The 14,131-nt window shown below is 41.7% G+C and overlaps 1 protein-coding gene across 1 annotated transcript; it reads right to left on the reverse strand.

Annotated features, from left to right (window-relative positions):
- Positions 1-5,237: 5,237 nt before the first annotated feature.
- LOC125100723 (olfactory receptor 2V2) lies at positions 5,238-6,185 on the reverse strand. Its single transcript, XM_047731116.1, has one exon. It carries the CDS (start codon positions 6,183-6,185, stop codon positions 5,238-5,240), a length of 948 nt encoding a protein of 315 aa, XP_047587072.1.
- Positions 6,186-14,131: the final 7,946 nt, after the last annotated feature.

The raw sequence follows: 14,131 nt of genomic DNA on the forward strand, positions 1-14,131 counted from the left end.
CCCCCCACCTCTGGTTTTTAAAGCCAAACAGTTTGGGGTTAGTCTTCCCTGTGTGAGCTCCCTGATGGGAAGGCCTGTTTCTCTCCCTTCTCTGTGAGTGCAGTTCCCTCCCTCATGTGGGCAGCCTCCATCCAAATTTCTGACCTTTCCAACCTTTCAGATGCAGCTTCATTTCTATTTAGCTGTGAAGTTTGTTCTACCAGTCTTCGGATTGCAGTCTAGTTTATTGACTTGGATGTGATGATATGTAGTTGAAAAAAACATGGGATATGGTGAGCACAGAGTTTTCCTACTCTGCCATCTTCCCAAGTGCCTCCCCCACCCCCACTTCAAATTTTCTATCAGGCATACTGCTTATCTCCATTTCACTTTAGGACTCTTGCTGTGATTTTGTGCTGTTCTTTTATCTGGGACATATTCCTCTATCTCTTCATTTTGCCTAAATCTCTGTGTCTGTTTCCGTGGGTTAGGAAAGTTGATTACTTCTGTTTTTGGAAGTACTAGCTTTGTGAGGATGAAGTCTTGTGCCCTGCAGTGCAACGTCCCTTGTTCACTTGAACCTGGCATTTCAGGGTTATGTCCTATGTGTGTTGTATGTACCCTGTTGTTGTGGCTGAGTCACTTTTTCCTTCAGTCCAGTAATCAGCAGTGGCTCTTTACCTCTTGTGGGCTGTGTGGTCCCTGTGATATTAGTTGGCCAGTCTGGAGCTGTCTTGAGCTTGAGCCCGGTAAGACTAGGTGTTTGTGAGATACAGTTACACCAAACTGCAAGGGGCTTTCTGTGTATTGTCTCTTGAGAAACTTTCCTTGGTGGGTGGGGCCATTGCTGGGACCTCTGTCCAACTGCTGTATGTGGATATCTTTTCCTCTCCCTGGGACACGAATCTCTTTGGAGTGGTGTTAGCACTTGTCAGGCCTACTAGAACACTGCCAAGAGTGCATTGGAGGGGTAAGACGTCTGTGTTTTTCAAGGTTTGTGTGCTGGTCCTCTGGGGGGAGGGGTTGCAGCACCAGGAATGAGACAGGCCTGGCTGGAGCAGGTATATCTGCCAAAGCACAGGCAGGGGATGTGGCAGTGTTAGCAAGTTAGAGTGTTAGTGAGAGTTGGCACTGTGCTGGTTCCCATGTGTTTATGCTGGGTGAGGGGGGATGAAAATGATGCCTGCCAACTCCTTTGTTCTTAGAGGAGTCTTCCAACCATTTTTGTCCCTCCAGAATATTGTCTGAGATGCATAAACAACTATACCTCCATGTGTCCCAAGTGTTTTCCAAACTGCTGCTTCTATGCTCTATTTCTATGAGGTATTCGTTGTGCTTTTTCTTTAAGGTAGGATTCAGTTTCCTCTCAGCCTCCTGACTCTCCCAGAGCTGAGCTAATTGATTTTTTAAAATCACTGGTTGTAAGAACTCACAAAGTTTTTTCCCTCTGGTTCCCTCTGGTCAAATGTCTTTCCTCTATGGGTTCCCCGGTGTAATAGTCTGTTTCTCTCCCTTCTGCACACCCATGGGTTCCTCCCTCTCATGGATGATCCTGTAGATCCATTTAGCTCCCCATGTCTCTACCGCCTACCCTCTTTGATGTGGCCTCTTCTTTACATTAGTTATGGAGCTAATTCTCCCAGTCTCTGGGTCATTTTCTAGGTTATTTAAACTGATGTGAATTTTATCTAGTTGTACACATGGGATAAGGTAAACTTAGGTCCTTTTACTCCACCATCTTCCCAGAAATCATTCTTTAATTTTTAAAAATAAATTTTCTGATGGCCTTGCAGTTACTTTGCTCCTGGAACTACTTTTACTCTCTGAGATATCCATTAATTAATAAGTTGAATAAAATCTGTGACACATGTTTATTTGATACTGAATGAGAAGTGTGTTTTTAACTGAAAAAAGGAAACTTTGACAGCCCCATACAAAAAGAAATATATGATTCAATCCTTCCCTCCATTTAAAAGTCTTAAACCATTAATTAAGAACAAAAATGTTTTGACAAAGATGGTAAGTGGAATTATTCAGAAAGGAAGACCTTTAATGAAAACGTTCTAATCAATAACACCAGGACGGGCTAGGGAGTCAGGAGGACAGGTCCCAATCTAGAGTCCTTGGAGAGCAGACTTCATCACCAAGGGATGGCTGTTCTGATTAGTCAGTTGGGTCTGCAACAAGGTCTCTCTCAGTGCAGGGAAACCAGTGCACCTCCATCTCCTTAAAGGAAATGGGGCTGAAATGGAAGCTGGAAGGACCTAGGAAAGGTAAAGAGGAGAAATTTTCAGGAGAAAGAGACTTATGTCATGAAAACTCCAGGCTCTCCTCATATCCTGTGAAAAAGGGTATTGTCTGAGGTATTTGGGACACTCCTCATCTACAGGCAGGAAATACCCAATGCCTTCCACAAAGGCTGTAGAAAGGTTTTGAAGAAATGCTAAGATTGGTTAAAATGGGATATCTATTTGGTCTCAATAAAGAAACACAGGAAAACCTGGAAGAGAGCACTTCATGCCAGGGGTTAGAAAAAGTCTTTCAGAAATAGAAATTATAGCGCAGAGAGAACGTTTATCCCTCATTCATAAGGGGAGCACAGGGAGTGGGCTAGACCATGGGGGGAGGGTCTCATGATTAATGAGGAAACAGAACCTCACCTGTGGAAAGAAACCCTCACTGAGCCAGGTCCAGGGCCCACTTGAGAGGTTTTATTCCTTGACACTCCTCACTGCACCTACTGTTCTCCCCCTCTGCTGTGACTAAGGAAATTTATTTATATTTTCACAAATCCTTGGAGACTCCTTCTCTGTCACATCTCTGTCCCCAGTCTCTGGCAATTAAACTCCAAGTGAAGGGAGGCTCCTGCAAAGTTCTCTGCTCATCTCAGCTGTTCCAACAAACAAACTGTTTCTCAGGGGGAGGTGGAGAGAACTGGGGAGTGAGGGTAAGGTAAGGGACTTAAGTGGTCTGAGCCCCAGCGTCCTTGTCTGTAAAAGGCACATAATAATGTTCACCACAAAATGTTTGTAATGAGATTAAAGTGCAGAGACAATCTAAAGTCATCTCCACATGGTAGGTCCTAAGAATTATAGTTATTATTAGTGCCACTGCCCTCCATTCTCTCCAAGCTGAAAACTAAGCAAATAATTTCCTGTGGTTTAGTCCAACTTCCAGAACACAATTCTGTCCTTTCTTTTTTCTGAATGCAACAAAGAATATTTTCTTCCAGAAAAAGTTTTATTGTAGCTGGTACAGAGTTTAGATGGATGGATACAAATAACACCAATAACTACAGATATTTAAAACTATGTCTTCAAATACAGATTGAATTCTGCTGTTTATGTTCCAAAATAATTTCCCAAGGGAAAACAGTTTAGTGAATTTTTTTCCTCTTACAGAAACTGAAATAATAAAAAGTGGCTAATTTTGTTGGAGGATTATATTTACAGCACTTCCCTATGTATTTCTTAAGTGCCAGACAATATAAAGGTATTTACCTCTTCCCTCAAGAATCCTAAAGACTTTGCACTTTATTCTTTAAAGAATATAAGACTTCAAGAAGTCTGTATAAATTTCCTGGTCACACAAACAACCCAATTAAAAAATGGGTAGGAGACATGAACAGACATTTCTCCAAAGAAGACATGAAGATGGACAACAAACACATAAAAAGACATTCATCACCACTTACCACTAGGGACATACAAATCAAAACTACAATGGGATGACACCTTGCACCTGTCAGAAAGGCTAAAATCAACAGCACAGGAACAACAGGTATTGATGAGGATGTGGAGAAAAAGCAGCATTTGTACACTGTCTATGGGAACGCAAACTAGTGTAGCTACTCTGGAAATCAGTATAGAGGTTCCTTGAAAATTAAAAATAAGGGCACCTGGGTGGTTAAGTGTTTGCCTTCAGCTCAGGTCATGATCCCAGGGTCCTGAGATTGAGCCCTGCATCAGGCTCCCTGCTCAGCAGGGACTCTGCTTCTCCCTCTCGCTCTGTTCCCTGCTCATGTTCTCTCTCTCTCACTGTCTCTATCTCTCAAATAAATGGATAAAATCCTAAAAAAAAGTTAAAAGCAGAAGTAACCTATGATCCAGCAATCACAATACTATTTACCCAAAGAATAAGAAAAACACTAATTCAAGGGGATGCACACACCCTGATATTTATAGCAGCATTTTCTATAACAGTCAAGTTATGGAAGCAGCCCAAGTATCCATAGATAGATGAATGGATAAAGATGTGGTATGTGTAAATGAAATACTATTCAGCCATAAAAAGAATGACAGCTTGCATTTGCAAAGAACACGGATAGAGAAAGGGAGTATGATGCTAAGTGAAATAAGTCAGAGAATGACAAATGCTATATGATTTCACTCATATATGGATCATATAAGAAACAAACCAAAAAGCAAAGGGAAAAAAGAGAAAGACAAAGCAAGCAACAGACTCTTAACTATGGAGAACAAACAGATGGTTACTGGGGGGATAGGTGACATAGGTGATGGGGATTAAAGAGTGCACTTATGATGAGCACGGGTGATACATGGAAGTGTTGAGTTACTATATTGTATACCTGAAATGAACATAACAGTGTATATTAACTAACTGGAGTTAAAAATAAAAACTTAAAAGACCAAAAAAACCCCACTTATATATATTTTTTAAAAAGTTCCTACTTACAGAGCATGAAGGGTGAGCACTTTCTAAAGATAATTTTATAAGCTTATTTTTCATCATCTGGATGATGATTTCATCCAGTTTCACCTAAGAAACTAGTGTGAGACCTTTAATAAATCAGAGAAATGATATCTATACATACACATATGGAATATTGTATGTTGCCTGGCACATAGTAAGTTCTGACTCAATGGTAGAGAATCGCAATAAGAGTAAGGAAGTCAAACTCAGGGCATTCTCTGATATTAGAATTAATTCTAGTTTTAAACAATAAGGGACAATAATCCCAATGCCTTACTTCTGCACAGTGCTTGGGTTTACAAAGTCCTACATTCCAATGTAATGCATTTTACAAATGAATTAGCTCACAAAATATTGGGTAAAAAAAAAAAAAGCTGTTTTTTCACTACACACAGAGAGGGTTTAGGATTTAAAAAGATGTCTCCAAGCCTGCAGGTATTATGATCATCATTAACAGTGAGGAAACAGAGCCTCACATAGAGATTATTTACTCAAAGTCGCAGAATCAGGGGATGGCATTGCCAGGAACAGTATGTCCTGGTCCTTCAGTGCTGACTGCCAATCCTGCAATGGTCCAACCCCTTTCTCAGGGCCCCCATCACCTCCCGGTTTCTCAAGCTATAAATGAGGGGGTTGAGCATAGGCGTAAGGACTGTGTAGAAGATAGAGACCACCTTGTCATGGCTAGGGGCCCGGTAGCGCCGAGGCCTCAGGTAGATGAACATGGCTGCCCCGTAGAAGAGGGAGACAGCTGTCAGATGGGAAGAACAGGTGGCCAAGGCCTTTTTGCCAGCCTGAGCAGAGTGCATGCGGAGTACAGCCCTCAGGATACGAGCATAGGAGGCAACGATGATGGAGAAGGGAAGAAACAGCATGAAGACACAGCAAGCATATATAATGTTCTCAAAAATGGATGTGTCTATACAGGCCAGTTTCAACAAGGATAGCATCTCACAAAAGAAGTGGTTCACTTCCCTCAAGCCACAGTAGGGGAAGGTAATTACTACCACCATCTGGATCACACCATCTATTAACCCAAAGGCCCAGGAGCTCCCAACAATCTGGAGGCAGACCCTCTGACTCATGAGGACAGGATAGTGGAGTGGGTGGCTAATGGCCACATAGCGGTCATAAGCCATGAGTCCCAGCAAGAGCCCCTCAGACCCCACAAGACAGACAAAGAGGCCAATTTGTATGCCACAACCCACAAAAGAGATGGACTTCCTGCCAGATAAGAAGTTGACCACCATCTTTGGCACATTGGTACAGACCAACATGAGGTCCATGAGGGAGAGCTGACTGAGGAAGAAGTACATGGGTGTATGAAGTCGAGGATCTATGTAGATGAGGAAGAGGAGGAGAACGTTCCCACAGAGGGCCACTGTGAAGACTACCATAACTAGAGAGAAGAGGACAAGGTCAGTTGGACTGCGTGAAAAAATGCCCAAGAGGATGAAGTCGTCTGTGGATGATTGATTCGACCGCATCTCCATGGCTTAGTTGATGTTTCTGGTCACCTATGGCTGTGAACAAAAAATAATGGATCAACTGACATTTCTTTATTACCTCTGCATTCCACATCTTCAGCCAGTTGTTTTGTTTGTAACTCATGAGACCTCAACAACATCAAATTTGAGACATGGAAGAGATACTCCTTTATATTCCCATCTAACAGCAATAGGAGTCATCCTAGCTTATAGAATGGACCAATTATCTATTTGCGTATATCCTTACCAGGAAGAGATTATCATATAGGACCTTTCTGCAAGCAAAGTTTGGCTTTATTATATGATATTGAGTCTTTTATGATATCACACAGATTTGGCAAACTATCTTAAACAGGGCTATACCTTCTCAGCCCATCAGATATGTGTCATGGAAAAGGAAGTGTTTGAATCATGAGTCGTTCTTTAACCCATGTTTCTTTACGTTCTAAGAGTGTTTTCATGCTAGCCATTCTGATATATTTATAGTATCAATTAAAGAAGTATCTTTAGTGCCTCACATGAGAGGGAGTAGTTACAATTAGATGGCATTATTGTCAATTATATTGGGGGTGACAGGAAAGTCACAGCGCCAATGTGGAAAAGCAACAGTTTGGTGCCCAAACTTATTAAGAACAGTGAAGTCTTCAATTGTGCTGAAACTTTAAAAATAATCCCAGGATTAGGCTTCAGTAAAAGCTGACTGATAAACAGGTAATATCTACTTACTAAATTACCTTTAGTAGACATCAAAGAGCCTTAACCCACTGAGCCACCCAGGCGCCCCTCAAAGAGCCTTATAAAATATTTCTAACCACTATCTTGCACATGATTCTCTGAACCATTTACTCACTGCCTCATAAAAGTTTGAATTAAGTTATTGGATTATGTCAATTAAAAGGGGTTTCTCTGGATGTTTGGTCAACAAGTCTTATAAATATCTTACCAAGGAATATAATAAGGAAACATGACCTGATTTTACATGAACAAAAGCCAAATTAGGCAATAAAATTCATGCATATTTAAAAAGTCAGCATATTAAAACTCCCTTGAGGATAGTCACAGAATCTGAACCCAAGGAAAATAAAAGAATAAATGACTATAAACAATTAAATGGAAAACATCATACTGTTCTGACACAACTTTTTCTTTGACTGTTGTCCTCACTCTCTCACTTGTCTTCACTCTGAAAGGTATTTCCAGTTTTTAGGCTTCTCCTTTTTCTCTCTCTTATCAGCCTCCTCCTAATCACCTGTCCTTTTATCCATTCAGGGCTGCAGTACCAGGCATTTCCATGGCTTTGCAAGTGGCACGACAGTGTGGTCTTTGCCCTTAAATTTGCATTAGCTATCGATTTGCTAATGTAATTAGCTATTAACTGTGTAACAGATAGCTCCAAAAGTTAGCATTTAAAATAAAATGGCAATTTTTTTATTATCTTACAGTTTCCCTGGGCCAGAAATGTAGGTGAAGCTTAGCTAGGTGTTTCTGGCATAAGGTCCCTCAGAAGGTTACCATGAAGCTGTCAAAAAAAGCTGCAGTCCTCTCAAGGCTGGGCTGGAGGAGATTCCACTAGCAAGATCACTCATGTGGCTATAGGTAGGCCTGCTCCCTCTTCCTTGGGCTGCCTCACAGCATGGCAACTGACTTCTCCCTGGAGAAGTGATCCTGGAGAGAGTGAGAGCAAAAGCACCCTAGATAGAAATCAGAGTCTTAAAATGTAGTATTGGAAGTGATATCCCATGAGTTCAGCTGAATTCTATTCTTTAGGAATGAATCACCAAATCCAGCCCATACTCACTGGGAAGAGGGCTAAAGGGTATGAATACTGGGAAAGGGGTCAAATGAGACCATCTTGGAGGCTGTCTACCACATTTTTCCATGTTCCATCTCAAATCTTGATTATTGATATAATTAAACTGAACTCTATTTTAAAAAGTGATCTTGTCATATAAGAAAGATGTTGGGAAAAAAAGATGGTGATTTGCAAGTTGCCTAGAAACAATGAATCAAACATGTTGAGTTTGTAGTCTGTCTCTCATCTGCTGAGAAATGATAGGGCTCTCTGCCTGATTCTAGTGACAAACAATCTATAATCAGTAAAAATAAATTAAACTCTTGCATTCCACAGTACTCCTATCCATTTTTTATTTGATCTCATTGTAGGAACCTGAAATGAAGATACAGTGATATTATTAAATAGACCCTCTTCTACAGATGAGGAAAAAGGTTCTGAAGGGTTGGCTGGGGTGCCCAAGGTTACATGGTTGGTAAACACAGGACCAATACTTGAGAAGGGGGCTTTGGAACCTAAGTTCTGGACACTCACTGTACCAGGCTGTTTCTGGGCAAAAAAAATATTCTTAAAAGGGCAAGCTACCTTATCTTGGAGAAATTCAGTTAGGAAATTTCAATTTCCTTTATTTAATTCTTGGCTCACTGCACAGCCTTCTGATTTATGGTCTAGACTCTTAACACTTGGAGATCCTTTAGTGCAGTTGTGGTTTCTTGTAAGATACAACTCATATCACAGGTGAATATTTGATCACTCATGATAAGTTCCTGTCTTACAAATTGATTAGTTTAAATGGAATTCCTGAAGCTAGATGAAAATTACAATCACATTTCTGACCTTTGAAACTCAAGGAAAGACTTGGGAAGGATTACCATAAGACTGAAGAGGAGGAGAAAGAGAATCCATCTGTCTATCTGTCTCTCCAAATGACACCAAAATTTTTGGATCTCAGACACCCCTCCCAAGGCAGAGTCAAGCCTGAGCCACTGCCTCAAACTTCCAATTCTCTGCAGAATTTATATAATTGCATTTCTTGTTCACATCTGAAAAAAACAACTAAGCATTAATGTTCACCTGAGTGTGTTAGAAAAGTAATGTCTACTATTCTCATCTTATTTCTTTAATATGATATTTTAGTTTCCCAATCATTCAAGCTCAAAATGATCCATGCTGAATACCCTATGTGTCTCACATCCAACATTCTCACAGTCCTGTTGATTTGCCCTTAGTGGAGGCTCTTGCTTCTTACAACTGGACCTCTGTTTTCATCCCTTGTGTCACCACTGTATTTGGAGCATCTTTGTTTTGCCAGCATCCATGCAATGGGCATGACCCAAGGACCTCCTGGTGCATTGCAAATTGTAGGAACCTCCCAGAGCACCCCTCTGTAGGCCATGTCACTACTCAAGACTGAGAGCAGAGCTTCACCTTTAACCTAATTGAAGTCCAGGTATGGCCCTGCTCTCCCTTTCCAGCTTTTCATCCCCAAATCCTTCCAAATAAATACTGTATTCCACCTCAACAGACACTTGCAGATTGCCAAATATGACTTCTGTTTGCCTCTTTTAGTTTTTCTCACACTGTTCCAGTCACCTAGCATATCTTCCTCCAAACTTCTCTTGTCAAATGCTGTATCTCAACTCAAACCTGCTTCTGCCATTGAAGGGGTCCCAAGTAATTACCCTCTGTTTTCTACATCTCATTTGTTTGGCCTGAGAATGTGCTCCTTGGGTTCAGTTATGGTTCACAGCAGCCTCCTGAGTGGTTTTCCTTGCTTCTCTACTCAGCAGCTGGAGAGTTAAACCATATGAAACACAAGTCAGATAATGTTACTCTTGGGCTCAAGATAGGCCATTGGCTCCCAATACAGATCCAGGACAAACCCTTGCAAGGCCCCCAAGTCCTATGTAACCCACCCCCATGGGCTCTGACCCTGTCCCTTACTCAGAATGCTTCTGCTACCAGAACCTCTTTATTATTTCCTGCATCAAGCCAGACACACTCTTACCTTAGGACATTTGCCTTCCCTTTTCATGGAGTGTTCCTCCTCCAGCTATCTTCATGGCTCACCCTCCCTTCAGACCTTTATCAAGTATCATTGAGAACTTCTCTGCAAAGCCTCCCATGTTCCTATATATGTGTGTGTTGACTTAATAAAATAACCAGATGAAGTAATAAGCAGCTGCAACCTCCAAGTTCTGAAAGTAGAAAGCCTGGATTCTTTCATTGCAGAAGCTGTTGTTCTTGACCTGAATTGTACTACAAATTCATGGCTGGATGCTTTCCTGTGAGGGACAGTGAAGATCTTTGGGTGTTTACAAATGACAAAGATGCTCCCCACAAATGGATGAGAGCAGTATCTAGGATACATTTGTGAGGGGTATATTCTTCTCTACTTTACCCCCCCCGCAAAAAGGAAATGCAAAGACCCTACAGAAAACTCTGTCTGTGTAAAAATCCAGGGTGATTTTCTATGCAGGGATGGGCCTGCCCAGATCTATAACTATGGATTTTGGTTGCATGAGCTTGTCCCTACAGAGGGGAGTATGGCCTGATTCATGTCTAAAGACTTGTATCCTTTATACCAACAATTCCCTGTTGTCATGTATATGTGTGTGTGTTCTATAGGAGTAAATTTCTGCCTTTAAATACTATCTTGGTCATATTGGAGCCAGAATTACCCAACCAACAGAATAAAACAAGTCCCTCCGACTTTATAATTGAAATTCCTCATATTCTGAGGATGTCCAGCACTACTCTCTGTGTATAGAGGCATTCAGCTGAATACATTTTCAGTGAGATATACCTCTCTCTTCATCATCTCTGACAGTTTTCACACTTCTCTGTCTCATCAGAAATGATTACATCACATTTGTAGTACAAGCGTCTCTCCCTAGAAAAAGCCTTTTCTTTGCATAAAGAGCAATTATAACAGAAAACTCTAAAGGACCTCTGGAGCCCTGAGTCCAAGACACAGCTGTATCACCACTAATTGTGGACCTTCTCCAGCATTTAGACCTTCTGTTGCAGGAGGATAATCACACATTCTCCATCACTGATTTCCTATGAGCTTCAATGAAAGAGTTTATGTGGAGCTTTCCAGGAAAGAGTTCTGAAAATGTAACTAGTACTAACATACTACATTGGTCACTAATGACATTTCTCTCCCTACCCTGAATGGCTCGAATGAACTTTGATTCTTATACACATTGCATATTTAGCATTTTGACTTGGATGTCCAATGGTCTTATCCTACCTGAAGTAACCAAAATGCTCTTGGTCTCCAGTGGAGAAACAACTGTTCTAACCTTCTTCTCAGATTAATTTAGTTCAAGTCTCCCCAGTTGCTCAGGGCACAACACATGGGTCCTCTTGAATCATCTCCTTCCCTCTCACATCCCAACCATCAGAAATTCCTGCTGGCTTTTCCTCCAAATGTATTCACTCCTGACTACTTTTCACTCCTGCCAGGTTCCACCTTACCACACCATTGTTACTACTTTCCTGGATGATAACAATGGCCCCTAACTGGACTTGCCTCCCCATTCCACCCTTGCTTCCCTGTTAGTCTATTTGCCACATAGCACTAGAGTGAACTCATCTCTGAAAGGTAAAAGCCAAAATGCTTCAAAACTAAATCCAGACTTTTTGGGGCAGCCTTCCATCACCACCAAGACCTCCTTTCCTTCTGCTGTCCCTGGAATTCCCTTGACTCCTCTAGTTCACTCATCCATCAGCTACCCTTTGAGTTCCTCCCATATAATAGGCAGACACCAGCCTCAGGGGCCTTGACACTTGCTTCTGCATCTTCATGGAAGAATCTTCCCAGATATGCTCCACATTGTTCCCTCATATCCTCTTCACATTCTCAGCCAGGACTTACTCAATGTCTAGTTGGAGTTCAAATCCTTCCTTCCCTGTTCCTTCTTGGCTTGTATTTCTCAGAGCACTTAACCCTACCAGGCATGCCACATTTAATTTATATGGACATGTCTTCTACTTTACTAATGAAACCTATATTCCTGATGCCACTTTTGTTCATGGCAGGATACCTGGCTCCTAGAACCTTGCCTAGCATATATTATGTCCTTAGTAAATATTGTTGAATGATTATTGTAAAGTGCAAACAACTCAAGAAACTATCCCATCCCACATGTTAATTTCCCGTTCCTTAAATTTATTTCTCTCTGTTTAGTTAATGGCTTCATTGTCTCCCTAGAAACAACACCATGAAAGAATTTACCTTGTCTCTACAACATTATTTTGGGGACAAGTTGACTCCATGTGTCCTTTTATCCCTCTCCTTCCTCCCATTCACTTGTACCTCTTTCTACTCATCCTTTGTCTTTCTGTTTTAGATCATTCTTCCACCCAGGAACAAATCACTGACCCCCACCATCCACAGAAAGTGGAAGAGGAAAGGAAGAATTAATGAGACATTTAGAAAAGAAACAGGGAGAAATAGATCAAAGGAAGAGGACCAGAAGAAAGACTGAGGAGATACAACACTAGAAAGAGTATGTTCAACCTCTGCCCCAGCCCCCCCGCAAAAGGAAGGAAAACACCCTGATGGAGGCTGATAATAGGAGGAAGAAGAAATGACCTACAAACAGTAATAGGAAGTGCAAGGAAGAGAGAAGCAGGTTAGAGGGAAAAGGTCCTTACTCACTCTTGAGTGGGTTTCCTGGAGGAAAACACACTCAGCAGATATCCTGTGGAGGACTTTTTAGTTTCAAAATCATTATCATCCTGAGTTTGCACTTACTGTGTCAGAGGGGACAGAGAGGAACACTGTACCTCAGCTCTGATCTCCTTCATTAGCACCACCACTCCCACCACTTTGTAGCCAAACTGAGCTCTCTAGCTCTAACAGTGTATCTTAGACAAACAACGGCTTCTTCTCAGCCAAAAACAGAAGGAGAGAGGGGACCTAATTCAGCAGATGGTAGTAAGCAGATGGGGTATGTGCCAGGATCTATGTTTCCATGCCCACGCACTGATATCCATCCACCTTCTGTGGGCTGCTCTCAGCCTGGGTTACAGAATTCTTTCCACTGTCCATGCAATACTTAACACTAAACCTGATTGAAGGGAATGAAGTTGTGGAGTCCTGGGGGAGCCCACAAACTCCAGCCTTTGAACAGGAGGTCCCCAGCTTACAATTAAGGAAACTCAAACAGGGACCTTGGGGACAGAACTGGGAAGAGGGCCAGTGGGGACAGTATGAGCAAACCTGGTCAGGAGAGGGTTATGGGACAGCAAGAGCATAGGAATGGGGGAGGGCAAGTTTCTTGGTTCTCTACCCTTCACCACAGACACATTCCACACTTCCCTGTAACCTTTCGAGTCCCTCACTGGGTCTCCATCTGTGGCTGTCCTAGCAGGCTTTCCCTGCACCATGCAATCCATATATGTTCTTTATCTGCCCTATGGAGTCAACCTATATCTCTGATACCCTTGATATATAGAGTACTGGATAAGTTGTGCATAAATCAAGGTAGGGCCACACTATCTTCGCCCCAAGGATTTTATAGTCTAATGGGAAGGAAAGAAGAACACTTTCATTTATGAGTCAGGAGTGACATGGAGCTGGGCATCATCCTAAACACTCTCAGACATTTCTGTGAGCTCAGTATCCTTTCAGTTTGGTATGGATTGTCCTGTGGTCTAGTTATGCCTGTCCTCCATGTGTAATCTGTAGAACCCCCTTTCACTCTTCAGAGTATCCAAGGTTGAACAATACATTTTATAGTCACTCTACTTCATGTCCTATAGAGCTAGTCAGTTTTTTCATTGGCCAATATGTTTGCAATTTACTTGCCAAACAGTTAAGTCACAAACTTATTTGAGAACAGATATTCTTACAACATCGAGCATCCAAATCCATGAATATGACATATAGTTTCATTCAGATTGTTCAATTTTTCTTTCTTTTTTTAAAGATTTTTTTTTAATTTGACAGAAACACAATGAGAGAGGGAACACAAGCGGGGGGAGTGGGAGAGGGAGAAACAAGCTTCCCATGGAGCAGGGAGCCCAGTGCAGGGCTTGATCCCAGAACCCCAGGATCATGACCTGAGCTAAAGGCAGACGCTTAACTGACTAAGCCACCCAGGTGTCCTGAGATTCTTCTATTTTTCTTAGTATGTTTTATAGCATA

The sequence above is a fragment of the Lutra lutra genome, chromosome 5 (genome assembly GCF_902655055.1).
Source record: "Lutra lutra chromosome 5, mLutLut1.2, whole genome shotgun sequence".
In the NCBI taxonomy this organism is placed as follows: Eukaryota; Metazoa; Chordata; class Mammalia; order Carnivora; family Mustelidae; genus Lutra; species Lutra lutra.

Excerpts from the sequence above, each read along its gene's own strand:
- LOC125100723 (XM_047731116.1), bottom strand. The coding sequence starts at position 6,185 with ATGGAGATGCGGTCGAATCAATCATCCACAGACGACTTCATCCTCTTG.